Source organism: Mustela putorius, unplaced genomic scaffold (assembly GCF_011764305.1).
Source record: "Mustela putorius furo isolate JIRA1106 unplaced genomic scaffold, ASM1176430v1.1 tig00000129_pilon_pilon_pilon, whole genome shotgun sequence".
NCBI lineage: Eukaryota > Metazoa > Chordata > Mammalia > Carnivora > Mustelidae > Mustela > Mustela putorius.
The window spans coordinates 34106780-34126379 of record NW_025421290.1 but is presented as its reverse complement, the minus strand read 5'-3'; the positions used below and the strand labels follow the sequence as shown (position 1 = coordinate 34126379).

Genomic DNA, 19600 nt, shown 5'->3' with positions numbered 1-19600 from the left:
TGATAAGCTTGGGGCCTGGGGCCACTTCAGATGCCTTTTTGTTTCCCCCAAAGCAGAAAAAACTCGAATAAGTGAATGGTGAGGCACCTGCTGGGTGCAGCTGGGACTGTCCTTGGAGAGCACTCATCGAATTTGTCTCAACGCGAAGGAATCTATTCCTAGACAAATTCAATGGAACACCTTGGCGTCCTTAGCATTATCTGCTAAACTATCTGTTTAAATCTAGGAATATTATGTAAACACTTGGATGCTGATTGTTAAATAGCCATTGCCTCGAGACCCCAAGTGATCTGTGCTTTCCGCTGCATCCCGCCCATCAGGATTCCTCTCTCTCTGTACCATAAGGCCTGGGAGAGCCAAAGCTTCTAGGACCCAGCTCCAGCGCTATGGCCACTGTCTATTCTGATTAATCTGCTCTCCTGCTGCACTGATTGTGGAATATTGACTGTTATATTTTATAGGACCCCTGCTGATATCATTGTTATAGCCAGCATGACCCCCACAGAAGGCAGCTAAAGCCAGGTCCTATTTATGGGATATGTCTGCCCTTCACTTGCACAGAGAAGAAACTAAAGGTTTGAAGAGGTGTTGGGGATCCTTGGGTATTTTCCCAGTTTGACTGTAAAAGTTAATGAAATTAGGGCCCAAACTTAAAATACAAATATAGCTATAGATATATCCTATGATAAAAATAGATATATTTTTTTATAGTGGAGTCACTAGGATATTAGATTCCATTTGAACCTCTCTGTGCTGAGCAATTGGAAGCATATTAAAGCAATTTTAAATATAAGCATTTGTTGTCTTTGCCTGTAAGATATAACTTACCTGGGAAATTAAGAGTCCAGTCTGATGTGTCCTGGGTGTATAGCCTATAAAGGTGTTTAAAACGAAAGTATATTTATTCTGCATTTAAAGATGTTTAGAGACTGCCTTGTGTGTTAATGTGTGCTCTGCGACTAACACCATTTAAACACTCTGCCCCTGCATGCATTAATGTGTGCATTGAAGGGAAGAAGAGCAAGGGATGATAAACCATTAACTGCACGATGTTCAAGTCAGATTTATCTAAGAAAGAACGGCCTAGTGCATTAATGTGAATATTCAAAGATAGATATTTATCTTAATGGACTCAGAGGTACTTACAAACAACATAATTGCCGAAGTCATTTTACAGGGCATTTATTCAGAGTGATTACATTTACTCTTACATTCTTTTATTTAAAGAATTCTACTTAAAGGTTTAAGTGAGACAGGGCTAGTGTGACCAAAGAACCATAGGTTGGTTCTTCCTGGTCTCCACTCAGCCAAGCCTCCATGATGAGAAACAAAACCTCAAATCTCTTTTTTGGCACTTACTGGACTTTTTGCAAATGGCGGTCTATCAAAATGTTAAACTGTCCCAGTATTTAGATTATTACATGATACTTGACTTAATTTAAACCTATAGCCCTGCAGGTAAGGAATCGACCCTCTGGTGTGTGGTTGTAGAATTGAAGGGAAGTTGTCACTAGGCTTATCTGGACCAATGAGAACTAGCATATCTTGAAAGCAAATATGTTCTTGTAGAGCAACTCCCATTCTTGACAGATAGCATCTAAAAGCATTCCTGCTCCAGACACCAGCTAAGGTCGGAATTCATCATCATCTGACAAGAATGGGATGTGCTTCTCTCTTCCACTCCTATTATTTCCACCCATTAAACAGGACTCCTGACCTATCCAATTCTGGTCAAGCCATAGACATTCCCTGAGCACCTGCTACTCATTGAAACACACATGGCCCACTCAGGCTCTGGTCCAGCACTGTAGTCCTGTGGATAATTCAAAACAATATTAAATAACATTAGAATATCAACAACGTATCTCAGAATAGTAACATGTCTGAGTTGCTGATATCCATTTCAATCCACCCGACAAGAACATGAGGTGGATGTCACTGTCTGAAGTTTACAGAGGAGTGAACCAGAGTGTAGATTGCTTATGACCACCGTGGGCTCCCCTCAGGAGGTAGAGCTTATGCTTTCTGACCCCACACACAACACTTTTCCCTTGATAGTATGCTTGGCTCTGTCTGCTGCATAAGTAGCAATCAGGTAGAAGGGAAAACCTAAATCAGATGTGTATTTGAAGAAAGTACTAAGTTAGCCTGCTAAGAATATTTTATTTTTCAGCCATGGGATCAGGAAGAAGCTGCATGAAAATGTGTTGGCATTGTGTCCTAAAGAAGGATATGTAGAATCTTACCAAGTATAAATGGAATGAAATGCAGGTAGAGCTGAGTAAGGAGGGATATAAGCCAGGATATTGCCAGAACTTACCAGGCTTGTTCAAAGCCTGGCAAACATTTATTTAATAGTTGCAACAAGGAGCTGCTCACAGGCGCAAATGCTAGTGAAAGACAGTGCTGCAAAGTTACAATGGATTCCAGAGGTAGAAGATCTTGATTTTTTTTTTTAAATTATTTTTTCAGTCTCGAATTCATTTGATAGGCAATGAGATAAATTTAGATCAAGAGAGTGTCACTTTGAAAGCTATGCTTTTATTCTGGCAATGCTTTCTTAGGTTCATTGAAGATAGGTAAGTGGAGGCAGGGAGTTTGATTAAAGATTCTCAAGATTCATCTGCATAAGCAACCAACCAGAGCACATAAAATAAAAACCAGAATGGCATTTTAGAGATGGCCTTCATGGCACTTGGTGCCCGGAGGTGGGATGCTTAGCAGCGAGGATTCAGAAGTGACGTTGAGGGTCCGGGCTTGTTCCTGAGGGGAATGGTGCCATAGACAGAGGTGCCATTGTGTCTGGGATAGGCAGATTGTACATACTTACAGGATATTCAAATCAAAATATATTCTGTCACTAGGGTGAAAATGTTTATCCTGGCTTATCCAACTCCAAAATGTTCTCTCCTCTCTCAAGGTCCTTTTGGACTTCCATCTGGGCCATAGAGTTGGCATATGAGAACACTGTAATCAGTGTGGAGCTTTCCAAGTCCCACTCCTGGGTATTACGAAAATGCCCCCTGGTGACTACTTGCCCACCAAAAGCAGAGAGCACTCACATGATGCCTTGCAGCTCTCTGGTTGCTCTCTATGCATTGTTCTCTCCATTTTGATTGTGTTCAGCTTCTAGTAAGAGAAAATTTGACCTGCAGTGATTGAAGAGGGGATATATTTTTGTCACTTAACAACAATCCTGGAGTCTGGAAAGTAAAAAAACTACTTGTTTGGCCTCAGATCATGCATTTAAGCAATATCAGAGTCAGCTTCTCAAGTCTTTTGTTCTTTCCCTCACCATACCAGTTTCTGATCACAAGATGGCTGCTGCTGTTCCAGATATCTCATCCAAACCCAAGGAAGAAGGGAAAGAAGTGGGACCTGCCATTTCTTCCTCTTTCATTGGGAATAGAATAAGTATTTCTGGAACCGCTAATAGATTTCCTTATCTATATCACTTTGTCCGGACTGATGCCGTGTGGTCACATCTAGTTGCAAAGGAGACTTGTTTAGGCAGGTCACATTGCCAGCCCTAGAAAGGAGGAAGAATAGAATGGATATTGACAATATCTCCAACACTTATCTTTCTTGCTACAGTGTAAACACTTTGAAGGCAGGGACTGTGTTGCATCAGGCCCTGCCCCCATATTATGATATGCTTTGTGGTGTTTTTTCCCTGGAACTTTGCTGGACATATAGAGGTCTGGGAGGGGAAGAGTCTGAGGAACCAAATCCTTGACTTGTGTGCTAAGTACCTTCCTTGTCTGTTGGATCCTCTGAGCAAGCTTAGGAATGTGGGAGCTTCTGGAAATATGTTAGAGAGGCTCTCTTCAGTACCTTTCAAAAAATTAAACATTAAAAAAGAAAGAAAGAATTAGAAGAAAAACAAGATTACCTTTTGGGAGGAAATCTATGCTGGTGTAAGAACAGAGTAGGGCTCAGGTGCATTCTTCAGTAATGAACGCATGAAAAGAAGCCTCTTACGTTATAAATGTGGCTTCTCTTGTTTATTGCCCAGTAATCCTGCTTTATTGATTTCTGTTTATTTCCAATCACCTAGAATGAGAGACTATGTTGCTTAGAGATCTTGATCCCTAAAAGATTGTTTAAAGCTACTCTGCTGTATTTAGTTGTTTATTTTTTTCCCTCAAAGTGATAGAATCAATACGAATACAAACAAAACACTTTTTCCTTTGCTCTCTAGGAGACTAGGGGGAAAAAATACAGAAAAGCTAAATAAAGATCCTTGGATTAAAAAAAAAAAAAAAAGTCCCAGCAAATGACATATTGATTTCTTTCAAAGAGTCAGAGTGTAAATTAAAAATATTCTTCTGACATAAGTTTTTAAAGATGCACTAACTCAGCAGTATTGGAATTTACTGACTTTCTCTTCCTAGAGGACCAGTTCGGAAGGGCAGCCCACTTTTCCCAACATCAGCTGGCTCCCAGGGCTCTCACTGGGAAGTTTACCTCACACTCAGTGCTGCCAAATGTCCTTGGTTCTGTATCGTGTTCTCAGTTCGTTTTTGCCCTCCACCACACTGTTGCCTGTGTACGTGTTTAAGAAAGCTGTAAAATTTTTTAGAAAATTCTGCGATCGTAGTGCTTTTTTATTTTTTTTTAAAGATTTTATTTATTTATTTATTTGACAGACAGAGATCACAAGTAGGCAGAGAGGCAGGCAGAGAGAGAGAGAGAGGAAAGCAGGCTCCCTGCTGAGCAGGGAGCCCAATGTAGGGCTCGATCCCAGGACCCTGGGATCATGACCTGAGCTGCAGGCAGAGGCTTTAACCCACTGAGCCACCCAGGTGCCCCCATAGTGCTTTTTTAAAGTGGTTGCATTGAAAGTCTTCTTAGAATTCAAAAAAGAGGAAATAAACAGGCCTGGGACCTTATAATGAGGTATTCTCTGGACTGTTATTAAACTCCGGTGTGGGCAGATCTGGAGGTCCGGTGGGGGAGGGATGGGCACAGAAGAGCCATATCGGCAATCGGGCCGCGGGGGTTGGGGGGGAGGAGGGTGTCCTGGTGCTCTTCTCCCAAAGTACCTGTCAGAGAATAAGGCTTGTGAGGCCAGAAGTGAAGCACAAGAGACCCAGGTGCGTAAACTATTTGTCATAATCTGAGTTTCTAAAAACCACGTTAGAACCCTTTGGCCTGGCTCAAAGACATTTTGCACAGCTGTTCTCAGGAGCAGCTGCAGAATTTGAGGGAACCAGTACAGAATAAAACGAAGGGGCCCCTCGTTCAAAGGACAGAAAAAAGTGGGAAAACATCAAGCTTTTTTTCCTTTTTCCACAGTCTCTCAGCTTGTTATAGGACGTTTTATTTGCTATTTAATGCCATCTTAAGTAAATAAAAATGAAAAACTTAAGTTATTGGCATGACTATTTCCACGCATCTTTATATTGCGTGAGGATAGTTTTAAATGCAAATACGAGAAGATTTAATTCGAATGCAGAATCAGCGAAATAACATAGTTCATATTTCATAGCTCACATATGCAAGTGTATATTACTCTTACTGGAAGAGTGGGGACCGCACAAAGTTAACTCACCTGTCTTTATTTCACTTTCTGTCTTCTACTGACACTCTGTACCTTCACCTTACTGATAGTAAGGTAGGATGAAAGGAAAAAATCTCTGCGTGGCCCTTTCTCTTTCTATGTTATTTTTATGTAAGTGGTTGGCTAAGACAGAGAAGTAGGAAAGGATGTGATAGGTTTCCTTGGTGGCTTAGGTTCTGAGAACACCATTGCCTTCTCTCTGCTTTCTAAGCAGCTTTGATTCAAAGGGAAAGCATAGGCTGTGGGAGCCCCACTTCCTCAGCAGGTAACACACTTACGTGTGTTTGTATCAGAGGATATGGTATAAAACTCTCAAAGAAGGAAATGCAAAGGAGGTCAGCTTTGGACTAAGACTTTACCCATAGTCAGTCTTGTCTAGAGGGTAGAACCAACCTCCCAGGAGAAAAGGTTGGGGGAGTCGTTCAGATAAATCTGTTTGATTCAGTGTATTCCACTACATGGTGGGTCCACAGAATCATGGGTTTATGGAGAACCGAAGTCTCTGTTCGTAGATGGGGCAGCATGGAGCAGAGCTGGACACACACATTGCAAGTGTTGGTTTTCCTGATGCACGAGCTCCATTGTCGCACTGAACTGCTCTTATAAAACAATTTCAAAAATAGAATGGTTGAGGACCTCAAGGTGGTGAGGGCAGAGCATTAAACCAAGCTCAAGGCCCTTGTGAGCGCAGAGGCCTGTGTGTCTGTCTAGGTCTCCTGACTGGGATCACACATATTTCCTAGATCCCCTCTGATGGGGGAAGAATCTCATTGCCTATAAATTAGGGGGAAATTGCTAGCCATGCTGTCCATAAAAGATGAGAAATGAATAGTCTTGGTTTTTCCCGCATGAAAGTTCTGTTGTGTTTGCTTCTGTGAATTGTTTTGAATCTGTATCCCAAATGGGATAATCCACTTAAGGTGCCTTGCAGCCTGGGAATGAGCAAGTGACATCTGTAGGCTGAGTCCATCCTGAATTTCTCAGGCAGCAGTACCTAAAGACTTTCTCTGACTTGGGATTTATGATAAAAATCAAAGAATATTTGAATCCATCTCCCGGTCTTCCTTCGTGGGAGGCTGGTATTGTCTTTTAGACATGAGTAACTTGGGGTAAACTCTCAATCAAAAGCCAAAATCCCTTTGAATGTTCCTCTCTTGGGGTTTGATACAGTGTTATTCAATGCGCTCTCACGTTCCCCTTATAGTTCTGACTCCATTTTAATGCAGATTCCCTGTAACTCCCTCTGTATTGTATTACATCAAATGTCAAATGCACAAAACTTCCTTTAACTGCTGCTGTTACTCTGACACCTGTATCTGCCTTTTCTAATATTATATTACATGGCTGAGTGGGAAATATTCTTTCCAGTACAATAAGGAAAAACAATCTTATCTTTTTGTCAGTAGAATTTTACATTCAATTCATTGCACTCCATTGTTCTGGATAAGTTTGCTCTGCCACATGTTCGATGAGTTCCAGGCTGTGCTAATATGCTGCTGCTTGTTGTGTTTATGTTGTCTTGAGCTTGCATTTCTTTCTTAGTTTCTTATTAAGCATGAACCTTTCACACTTTTAGTTTTCCAAGGTAGCGGTCCTCAGCCCTTTCCTGCATGGGCAGACATAACAGATGTTCCCATGCATTGCACACTCTTTTCTGTAAAAGTAGCTTTCTATAGACCAAAAAAAAAAAAAAAAAAGTTATCTTTGTATCTAACAAAACAATATTTTTTTATTTTCCCACTTCTTTCTTTCCTGCTCATCATACCTTAATTTATCAGTGACCAAAAGTTGAGAACCGCTGCTCTTTGCTCTGGGCTGAATGGCTACCTTACATCTTTTTTGGGGAATTGCTGACCAATATCCAGGACTGGCTTTATCCTGCAGCTCATTGTTCTCCTCCAGTGTTTGGCTATTATTAAGCCTTGTTAGGCTGTGATCTCAAACTGCCAGGAAGGGCTGTTTCTCCTATGTTGAGTGGTAAGGTTAGGCTACAAAATAGAGGACCAAGACAAAAACCATCCCCACAAAGAAATATGATTCTACTTTTCCCCAAAACCCATATCTTCTCTCTGAAAAGAGAGCGAGAACATGGAGAAATAAATAATAGTACATTTTTGGTTCAAATAAAAAAAAAAACCACATTGGCGCTCTCCATGATAGAGACTTTTTGTACAGAATTTTAATATCCATTAACGGATGCCTACATTATTTTTAGTCGGTTCCATTAATATTTGACCCAGTCACTTGCACCTTAAAAACAGAGGCTTGATTTTGGTGAAAATATTGGAATAAAAAGCTTACTTAGAATGGAAATACCACCATCCCCCCCCCCCCCAAAAAAAAAGGAGAAGGAAAAGAAAAGAAAAAAGAAGACAGCAGGCTGACAAGAAGATAAGCAAGCAAGAAAGGTAAATTAGTCCTTGGAATTTCAGCTAAAATTTTGGCATTCCCTTATAATGGTTATCCCCTAAATACTCGAAACAAAGTTTCTGGTGAGAACAAGAAGTTTATAGTGGAAACACAGCCAAGCCTTTCTGATTAGCCATCCTAGAAAGAACCTGCACCAATGAGAAACATAACTATGAAAGCCAAACCTTAGGTGTATATAATCAATAGGCTCCTGGTCTAAATTCCTAGAGATGGTATGTGGTTGGGTGGGTGGTTTATGGTTTTTTCTTTTCTTTTTTTTTTTTTATTTCCCCTTGCCTCCTAAATAATATGTAATTTCTCCAGGCCAAGAAATAAATTGAAAGGATTTAGAGGGATTTGCTTATCAGTGGAACACCACGTAGCATTACATTCCTCCTGCTTTTGGGAAGGTACATTGAAGTTTGGTTAATCTTCTGTGGTTCAATACTCCTCTTCCCTCTGTCAGGCTGCCTTGAACAACAGACAGATTAATCCCCCTCCTCCTCACTCTCTTCTGCCTCCTCCCTTTCCTCTCTCTTGATCCATCCTTCCTTTTTTGAGCAGATGGAAGAAATCTTAAAACTGGAAAGAAAAGAAAGGAAAAAAAAAAAAAGATGCCACACCACATTTATTTATATAATCTGAGAAGACCTCAAGGATAGAAGGAAAGGACCCCAATCCTTGGCACAAAGTTTGGCTAAGCTTAGCTTGGTTCTTTCACTGTTAATTAAATCTTGAGTCTGCCAAGGGATTTCTTTAAAGGTGAATTCATTAGTAAAAGTTATTGTACATCATGCTGTGTTCTCATCCCGCTCCAGTATATACAGTGTGGAAAGGAAAGAGGAAGACTATGGAGAGGGAGCAGAATTTAAAGGAAGTTGGTGGTACTGTTTTGTTGGAGTCCTATACGATCTGCCTGTGAATAATCCGTTCTTGTTACAGTGAGCGCCACTGACGGACCTCACATTAACTTTATGTTTTTGTGGCTAATGGTTTAGCAGCCAGTCAGTGTTTTTGAGTTGAGCCTGGCTCAAATCCCTGTAGCCTGCGAGCCACATGAGAACAAGGACTGGGTGTGTCTGGCCCCCAGCACAGTGAGTGGCCCATCATAGGCAGTTAATAAACATGTGTTGAGGGAATGAGTCAATGTGTGCGTACTTAAAATCATCTATCAAGGACAATTTTGTTTGTTTTTTTGTGTTCAGTTTTCTTAGGGAGCTCTGGTCCGGTTAACTGAATCAGGTTACGCTGCATGCCGTGTCTGTAGCCCAGGGCACTTCTTTTTAAAGCCTTCTCATTCCATGGACATAGGAGTCACGTAAAATATGAGGACATTGATATCTGACTCAGCGAGTGATTATCTCCAGGAGTGGGAAGAGAGAAGCGAGGAAAGGATTATTTTGAAAAACCACAATACTGTGAACTCCAGGAGACAGTTTTAAAATTCACAGGGTGTTGTTCCAGTAAAGGTACATGGGCACATAGAGGTGAGGCCTGAGGGACTCTCAGAAAGCATCTTAAGTAGATGGAACTTTGTCTCTTTGTCCCCGTCGTTCAGAACCCATCTCGTGGTATGCCCCGACCTCTCACACCTGAGTATGACAAGTTCAAGCCAGGTGTTTCATTTTCTCACAATAGTGTCAGTGGCTTGTTTTGAAGATAACTATAAAGGGGGTGTTCAGAATAAAATGAGAGTATTGATAATCTCACCCATGCATCTTACCATGTTTTCAGGTTGTTTCTGTATTGGGCTTGAGTTGGAGAGAGTGACGGGGTTACTGGGAGAGAGGGCAGGGTTGAGATGACGGCTTCGCCCCAAGATCCAGGCTTTTTCTGCCTTTGGTTTGGTCTAGAAATCATCCAGGGGGAGAGAGAGAGAGTGTGTGTGTGTGTGTCAAGCAGGGGATCTGTAAGCATTAATCTAAACCAGAACTATGCGGTGGCAACAATTTGATAAAGAAAATCCTAATAGGCAAATTCAAATTGTGATGGTCTAAGTTTTTAAAATCTCATTAAAGGTTACAGGGGTACCTAGAACCTATGGGTTCTTCTTTAATCAAAAGTGTCTTAGACTCCCTTTATTTCAATAGAGAATAAATGTTCGTAATGAAGCTGCATGTCTCCTTCCGTCCTATGAGATGCTTTAAACCCCAGCTTTATCACGGAATAGAAGTGAGAGGCGAGAAACGAAAACACCACGCATTTGAAGGAATGGAATTCTTTTTAGCATGAAGCAGCTGCAGAAATGCATAGCTGTTTTTGGTGGGACTTCAGAATATTTATGGGCCTTTCTCTTTTCCTTTTTCACTGGAAGAAAGGCGATCATCATTCTTGAGTGTATTATTTATAATTTCATAAAGCTGTTCTGGGGCAGGACTTATTTTATCTGGCGCTTAATCGCGGTCAAATAACTGTGCTTCCAAGGAGCTGGGTGGAGAAAAATGATGATCCCCCTGAATGATTAGCCTCTTCTCAGTATAAGATAAAGGGCTGAAGGTGGGAATTGGAAGTCACAAATAGGCCTCTGGGCAGGAAGGAGGGGACATGGTGGGTCTCCCTTGAGCTCTTCTGACCACGGCAGCAGACGTTTTTCTAAATGCCAAATTAATGGATGGCCATGAAGAATGAGGGGGTGGGGGGTGCTCCTGGGAGGTAGACCCCTTCAGAGTAAATAATTAGAAGCAGGTGATTACAGGCACAATAACTCACTGGAGGAAAATGAGAAGCCAGGTCTGTGAAGCTGAGGGAATTGGAAGGTAAATATACCTATAAATTTACTTGGGTGGACAGAGTGTTTGAGCTTTCTTCTGTCCCAGTTTATTCTAAGGTAATTTATATTTAAGTAAAATTTATATTTAAATTTATTTATTAAAATAAACACTGGTAGAAAAAAAAAAAGAAAGGAACACAAATGCAATAAAAAGATCTTTCAAGGAAAGAATAAAGAGGGCTCCTTCCAGACAGATATTTTATTGAGAATTATTCTAAGACCCGTCTTTAGTTTTATGAATCCTAGTACGGAACCGAGTTAATTTCAACATGTGGATTAAAAATATGCGTATTTCAAAATGGGGTAGGACGGGTTATTATTTTTAATATGGAACTCGGCTAATATAGGGGGACAAAGGAATATTTTCCTCCCCTTGAGAAGGCAAGGTAAGGTCACTGATCCGTACTGTGGAGGAATGGCACAGCCAGCCCCAAGCACTACGTTCTGAAACCGCGTGTAAGTGCTTCCAAAGGAAGGGCCACGGATGATGCCGATGAGACATGGAGAGGGGAAAAGGAAAGATATCCCATAAGACAGAATGTTAAATTCATGCTCCTTATCCAAGTTTGCAAGAACAACACGATAACTCAGGGAGCTGTCATTCTGTCAGGCTGGTGCATCTTTTCACCCCTGTCCTACTCAGAGGTGTACAAATAAACTGCTTCTTCATGCCTCGGAGCCTTTGCAAAGACTGTTGATTCCACCTGGAATGCCCTTCTCCTGCCCACAGCTCTCAGCTCTCCCCGCTTCACTGCTGCCTGTCCCTCGGGGCTCATTTCCACTTCCTCTCTGCCCAGGAGCTCTCTCTGCTCCCCTGATGTTTGCTCCCTTAGCACCTTCTGCTTACTCTTGTCATGACATTGAGTTTACTATGTCAACTTAGCCTGTTTACTTGGCCCTCTCTTCAGAGACTGGGAATTCCCAGAGCAGTGGAGCTGTGGCTTACCTGTCACTGTATCCTTCATAAACGGCTACAGTGCTTGACACATAGGTGTTCAGCAAATATTTATGCAAGGGATAAAAGAATGAATGAAAGATGGCAAAGCACCTGATGATACCGTCGTGTATCACAGATGGTGGTTCTGAGAGTCCAGCCACGATCAAACTGTTTGGTTTGGAGGTGGTCACAGACCTATTCATTCTTGATGGCCTTCTAGATAATGTAGATATTGGACTTGTGGGAACTGTAATATGTAAACACTTCAAGCTTAATCACAGGGAATTATGAGAGCTTTAGACAATCATTGTGAAGAAAAATAATAGGAAGATGGCAGAGAAAGTGCTTTGGTAAGCATTCCCAGCATAACATTAAGAATAGAAGAACTTCAGGGGCACCTGGGTGGCTCAGTGGGTTAAGCCTTTGCCCTAGGGTCAGGTCATGATCTCAGGGTCCTGGGATTGAGCCCTGCATCATGCTCTCTGCTCAGCAGGGAGCCTGCTCCCCCCCCCCGCCCTGCCTGCCTCTCTGCCTACTTATGATCTCTCTCTCCCTCTCTGTCAAATAAATAAATAAAATATTTAAAAGAAAAAAAAGAATAGAAGAACTTCTAAAGCACTATTATTCCTTGAAGGAGCATGGATGGTGGGCAGTTAAAAGTAGCGGATGTCACTACAAATGTCCACGCCCCAGTTATTATGATACTAAGATGTGGATATGTGTCAGCTATGTAACATGAAGTCTGAATATAATAAGTGCTTAATAAGTGGAAAATATTAGTAGTAGGCATAATTATGGAAAGTTCAAATATATTTTTCCTCTCAAGAGTGCTAATTGGTCTTTTTTCTAGAATTGTAAGTAATTATGAAAAACAGATATGATTGTAGGAAAATACACATATACACAACCTAGGGCTCCCACATTTTATTTAAGGACCAAAGTTCATAGTTTCCTTCTAGTCATAGTAATTATGTCCTGAGTCTTTGTGTGTCTGCAACAGTGAAGCATAATTCACTAGCCATGGGAACCAGTAGTCAAAAAAGCATGCCTCTTTTCCCAAAGTTCCATGTTAGAACCTGAATTTACTTATATTTGGGGAAGGACACAGACAGGAAAATTAAAGAGCCATGAAAAGAAAGCCTTCGATTTTCTGAGAGTAATGTGGAAACAAATTGTTCTTACTTTAGGATGGGGTTCTAAGTGCATAGCATCCAAAAGCTTTTGGTTTGCAATTTTGAGGTTTTTTATATGGCAGGGAGGGAAGTAGTTAAAAAAAAATTAATCCCTAAGTATAGTGTTCTAAATCCTGAGTCCTTTGTAAATCAAAGCTTGCTGCCCCTGGCAGAGCGAGAATTTCTGAGACGCAGTGCTCTGTGGCAGGCACGGCGGTGTCAGATGCCAGGTTCTCCAGGCAAACATTGGTTACTGTGTTGGGAAATGAGGGGATTGAGATGTTTGTAATGGCTTTGGGAATTTCATTGGCAGTGGCTGTAATTGGTGATGATGAGGTTTGAGAGACAGAAAGGAAGGGGATGGATTCAAATAAAACCCACACAGATTGTCTGGACCCAGAGCCATGGGAAACAGATTATCTTCCAGTGATTTTTAAGCTCTCTTGGCATCTCTATGAGTATATTTTTCTTGATCACTCTTTATGGCAGATGCAACCAGAGAAAATGAATTAAAATGGAGGTAATGAATTATCGGCAGTGAAGAACAGTTCTAATGGGGATGAATCATTGAAGGAAGAATACATAGGCGGATAGCAACTTTATTTAAACTAAGAGTGGCAACTAGGCTTGGAAGTGCTGTTACTGATTGAGAGATTGATTGCTTGACTTCGTTTTAGGTAACGTTTAGTGAGCTTGCCCCATACGCCAGGAACACAGCTCTACTTTTTCTTTCCTTAAAGATTTATTTACTTATTTGAGAGAGAGAGAAAGAATGCAGGGGGTGGAGAGAGACAGAATCTCAAGCTGACTCCCCACTGAGCTCGGAGCCTGACCCGGGACTCAATCTCACGACCCCGAGATCATGACCTGACCCAAAATTAAGAGTCAGACACTCAACCAACTGAGCCACCCAGACACATCCCCAGAACTTAACTTTTAACATTACACTTCATGACAAGAAACTGTGTTTATCCCAATTTACAGATGGAAAAACGGAGGCTTGGAAAGAGGAAGTAATACACACACACACACACACACACACAAACACACACCATCTCTATGACTATAAGTGTAGGAGCTGGGAGTCACAGCTGTGCTCTATGGGGAGTCAGTCCTGCTTATTCCATGCTCTGCTAGATGGCCTGCCGTCGACCATCCTTGGAGTCTAATCCCTATTCGGGGGGCTAAATGTGTTTCTGTTGCCTGGGAGGAACATTATATGCATATAGAAGATCCGCAGAAATCAGACCTCTGGGAAGTAGTGTACCGCGCCACTTAACTGGGGGAAAAGGCCGTGAAACTGTTGAAGAGCGTATCTGTGGGGTCTGCAGTGGTGGTTGGGCCCATGTTGGGGACAGAAGTGGAGGTACTGTTGGGGACACAGTCACCCAAACCACACAGCTTCAGGGAATAAATAGTATAGTATTAGAGGAGGCAGAGGGACGCTGAGAGGAATATAGTAAATATCCTTCAATCTCAGAGTCTAGTACTCTCCCTGGTAAAAAAAAAAAAAAATAAAACTCTATATCATATCTCTGGCTAATCAAAATTCATATAACTTTCTTAGAATTTGCTTTCAGTTCTTGTGACGAGTTCACTAGATTGGTTTTCACTCAATACTAGGACCCTGAGCCAGTTTTGGCACATACGGGCCATTTCTCAAGGTCCTTGTAATGAAGTCACCAACAATTAATTTCCAATTGATTACCTTTAGAAGTATATTCTCAACCTCTTTTTTTATCACCACCCTCTAAGGAGTTTTTTAGACCATTTCTTCCCCTAATTGCCCTTCTCCCATAAAATTTTAATACCACTGCTAGACTGTATATTTGTTTAAGTACTGTAAGCTTTTGGGAGGTCAAAAAGTATTTTCATATCTAAGATCCATTCCCTCAAACACCCAAAACAATTGTTGCTGCCTTATGAGCGGTCTTACCTGAATGGATAAGTCATGCTTTCGAATTACCCCACAGTGATGGGGACCCTTCCAAAAAGGCTGTTTGCCTCCTGTGATTGCCTTCTGCAGTCCAGCAGTGAACGTGTATCCCCTTACAATCTCCCTTCCGTAAGTAACCGAAAGTGGGCATGCAGAAAGCTCAGTTACAACAGGAAACTCCAAGGAGGCATGCTCGCCTTGTTTCTAACACAAATCAGGGTGACTCTGGGATTCAACTGCCAGCTTCGGTTGCTGGAAATGAAATGCACCCTTCAGTCATGTCTAATTGAAAAAAAAACAAAAAACAAAAAAAATATGTTTGAAAATTCTTTTTCTTTTAACTTTAAGGAGGAGCAGAGTTGAAGTATCTCTCTGTCAAATGTGGAATAACAATCAATAACAGTGTTTAAGGCACCTCTCCTCTACCACTGTCAAGTGAAATCAACGACCTACTGGGATTTTTCTATTGTTCTTTGTTGCGTCCAGTAATTCTGTGCTTCGTGTGTATATTTCAAAAAGGAAGTGGTCTGGGAATGCTAAGCATATGGGTGGTCACGTGCATTGGTCTGCTTGCAACCAAGTACTACACACTGAATGGCTTCAACAACAGAAATTTATTTTCTCACCGTTGTGGAAGCTAGAAGGCTGAGGTCAAGGTGTGAGCAGGGTTTTGTTGTTGTTGTTGTTGTTTCCCCTGAGGACTCTTTCCTTGGCTTATGGATGGCTGTCTTCTCCCTGTGCCTTCACCCATCCCTTCTGTGCATGTCTATGTCCTAATCTCATCTTTTTATTGAGGACCGCAGGCATAGTGGGTTTGGCTCACCCTAGTGATCTCATTTTAACACAGACCCTATCTCCAAAAACTAGTCCTATTCGGAGGTACTGGGGGGTTAGAACTGCAGCATATGAATTTTGGAGGACACGGTTCAGTCCAAATCTAACACCATGGAGGAAGGGTATAAAAGGAGCTTATGTGAACCACAAATGCAGACTTTGACTAAGAGCTATCTGTTCAAATCCTTACTGTTTCTTTTGAGTTCTGTGTCTTCTGAACTTAAATTCTCCTTAAAACTCTGTCCCAAAGGACCGTTATGAGAAGTATATCTGATTAGTTAATAACAGTTATAACGAATAAATACATATACATGTCTAGCTCAGCATCTGGCTTCTAATTTCTCTTTCTTCTTGAATATGGATTCAGACTTCAATGCATTGGGAATAATAAAACTAAGCAAGTCACTTAATATTATTAATATCAAGAGGGGGAAAGAAAGGAGTTTATTGAACAACTATTATATACTGAGTACTCCTATGCACATACTAGGACAAAAATTTGGTTTTTATGTAAGATCTGTAGATTAATTATTCAATAGTGTTAATTGTGCATGCAATTTCTGTCAGGTACAGAAAACAGTCTTCTCGCCGTCTGTGCAGCAAAGGCCCTTCTTAGTACCCATTCCCAGTTTTCCGTATTTCTTGCAGTGGATTCCCTGGCATTGGGAGGTTTCTACAGGATCCAATAGGAAAAAAAAAAAAAAAAGTGTCACAAGTTGAATTACTGTTGTGGCAACCAGATTTTTTTCTGCTGTCGTCAGAAACATTCTTACCTGTGTCCGGAGGCTGTCATGTGGTATTTCTCTGCTGGCCTACATTACTAATTCAGCTAATTGCAGCAATTACATGAAGAGATCGCTGCTAGCAACAAAAGCCATTATGCTGTTCCTGAACAGACTGCATTCCACAGCATTCATTAATTACGCCTGCCTATAGATTCACAACCACCAAATCATACACTTAAGACCACACACCATATGCACTGAAACCCTCTCAAAGTTTGCAGTGCCTTTCCATGCTGGCTTGCACTCTTATAGGGCCCACCATTTGTATAACCCTCCTCTTGCCCTTCAGATTCTCAAAATTGAAATCAAAATCAGAATAGAGTCAGGCTGTACAATGTGACTTACAGGGATGGGATAGTCTTGAGCCTCCTGGAACCACCTGGAGTCATTCAGCTTTTCATAAAGTCCACACAGGTTGTCTGAACCCTTCGCCATTCACAGCTGCATAAGAGTTTTAAATGCTCTATCCTCCAGCATGCTCTCTTTAGAGAAGAGAAACATAATAATGATGGGAAGCAGGACATCGTGATAAGTCTTTGATCCTTCTGTTCATTGGTTTCCTTATCTCTCCCTCTCTTCTCTCTTCCCCTTCCCCCTACCCCATTATTTTTCCTTTGACACACACAGCCAACATCAGATGACCTTGTTTCATCTGCTGAATGTTCAAGCGATGACGAAGACTTCATTGAATGTGAGCCGAGTACAGGTAGGTTAGGTCAGTCTTGTTTTGCTTGCTTTATTTTTACATTTGCAAAAAAACAATACATACATATATGTGAATATACATGTGTTTTATATATATAATAGTGTGTTAATGTATTTCCTATATCTATATATGTATAAGCATACATATATAAATATTAATATATAATCCAAAGCATCAAATCCCATGGAAGGAGCAGATAAGAAGCCAGGGAAATTTAACATCAGTTCCTGACACCCAAAGAAAAATCTATGGTGTACCACTTAACATTGAGCAATTGGGCACCCAGATTAACTATGGGACCAGGAAAAGTACAGCAGCCCTGGCGACTATGAAATTGACAAAGGGTGGTGGGGGCATGAAGATATCCATATCGGAATAACATCAAAACACCATGAACCCAGACAGGAGCTATAAAGATCATTTAAACGTCCTGAAATGTTTCTGAGCCTGTGTGGAAAACAAAATAAAACCAGAAACTCAACCCAAACAACAAAAATGAAACAACAACAACAACAAAAATAAAAAGAAAACACGATTTCCATGGGATTGCAACAGCAGTTAACATGGTATTATATTTATACTAATTTTGTTCATTCTGCGTTTAGAGAATTGTGCAGTAATATAGCATAGGAAACACAAAATTAGTACGGAACCATGCCATGTCAACGGCTGAGATGCTTCAAAATGTATCTACTGTGCTGAAGTTAAGAGGACTTTGGCCACTCGAGGCTTCAGTGTGTTACCCATTCGCACCCGGATACATTTTGATATTTTATGGTCTTTCTTTATAGTGAGCTATATATTGTCCAGCAGGCAACTGCAGTCCCTGATTATTTCCTATCAATTTTTCCAAGTCGTCTGTTTTGAGACTTGCTATAAGTTAACATTTATATATCTATATAATAGAGAACAGATATCATCGAATTTCTGTGTATGTTTAATAGAATTAAAAGCTGGAGTTGGGTTAGGATCTTATTTCTGCAAAGGCTGAGAGAAATAAATAGAATATTCTAGTTGTTTCTTTGGGTTGTCTTATTTTTTTTTTCTTAAAAAAAAAAAAGGTGAGCCATGAAACATTTTCTTTTGCTTAATTCTAGAGAAATTCAAGGTTTGTGGAAAAAATATGTAACAAAAGTAAAAACCTTCCATTTCTTACCCCAAGATGATTTATGGGTTTTTTGTTTTGTTTTGTTTTGTTTGTTTGGTTGGTTGGGTTTTTTTTTGTTTGTTTTTTTCTTCTTTTCAAATTTTGTTGAAGTTCTGACTGGTATCTTGCAAGTGGCTTTGAATCAAGGAAGTTCTGTGGGTTGCTATTTTTAGCATTACATGGGGACATAATAATAGGTAGGGCCTTTTGGAATATGACCTGTTCCTTTAGGAGCTCAGTTGTATAGAAGGAAAGTAACTCTGGCGTGGTGGTCAGAATTTTTCAGATTATTAGATAATAATCTTGATGTACTACATGAGGTTTTAATAACACTGGAAGGCAGATACATCCAGTCTATACCAGAATTGGGTATCATCACTCATTAATTCATCCATTCATTAATTCAGTAAATATTTCTGAGCACTAGGACAGGGTATAGTATATCTCTAGCATTGAGGCCTTCCTGTCCTACTGATTTCCATAAGCAAGCTATTGGAAAATAGAATTAGGAGCTTTGTTACCTAAATTTCCTCTCCAAAATAATTCAGTTCAGCAAATATTTTTTGAGTTAACTATATGTTAGGCAGGTAACAGATATTAGGAATTCAGATATGAATCTGTCATGACCCCTAAGATATGTATTAAAGTAACTGATTTCGTGGCCAATAGTTTAAGATACCTAGACTTTACATTGAATTTTTTGTTCATCCTTTCTCTGGTTATCTTGCTTTCATAGCAGTAATATCTGTATAGATGCAACATTATGGTTCAAAACTGGATTTTCAGTCTTTTTACAAAAATTAAGGCTTGGCCATTACAAAATATTGCCACTGTCTCCCGCTACTACCTTCCTGCCTCCTACGCGTGGTCATCACCATAGCAACCTCCCTAATAAAACAGAGGGCTTTTCCAGATCTGCTTCACAAGGTCTACAGCTCCAGGTTGTGGGTGTATATTGCCATTTGGTATTGAACTCGAATGGGCCCAAACCTGAATGGCTCCAAACTAAGTCCATTTGCTTTTTTTTTTAGTGGCTGCACAGGTGTTTCATCTGATTCAAAAGCAGAGGACAGAAATTCAATGCCAGTATTTCTTGAGTAATATAATTACATGGGGCAGGTGGGAGAAAAAGGCAGGTTTTAAAACAATCTGTTGTGTTTAGCAAGGGGGTGTGGGAGGGGGTTATATAAATAAGGTAAGTGACACAGTGTTGGCCCTGAAGGAACTAACATGATTCCCTCTGCCTGGGACTATTCAACTCCTCACATTGGAAGAACAAGTATTTCTTCTTTCTCAATTTATTTATTCCATAAAGTATTCCTGATAAGTGATTCAGATATA

At 40.6% G+C, this 19600-nt stretch overlaps 1 protein-coding gene across 29 annotated transcripts in view; it reads left to right on the top strand.

The window, feature by feature from the left end:
• NRXN3 (neurexin 3) overlaps window positions 1-19600 on the top strand; it is a 1565929-nt gene that overhangs the window by 1497397 nt on the left and 48932 nt on the right. For 27 of the 29 annotated variants that reach the window (XM_045074603.1, XM_045074593.1, XM_045074604.1 and 24 more), the window contains one exon: window positions 17034-17112. In XM_045074603.1, coding sequence (XP_044930538.1) covers window positions 17034-17112 — 79 coding nt within the window. Of the gene's footprint in view, window positions 1-17033; window positions 17122-19600 lie in introns of all 29 variants that reach the window. The other 2 variants (XM_045074600.1, XM_045074598.1) reach the window with 1 other exon arrangement.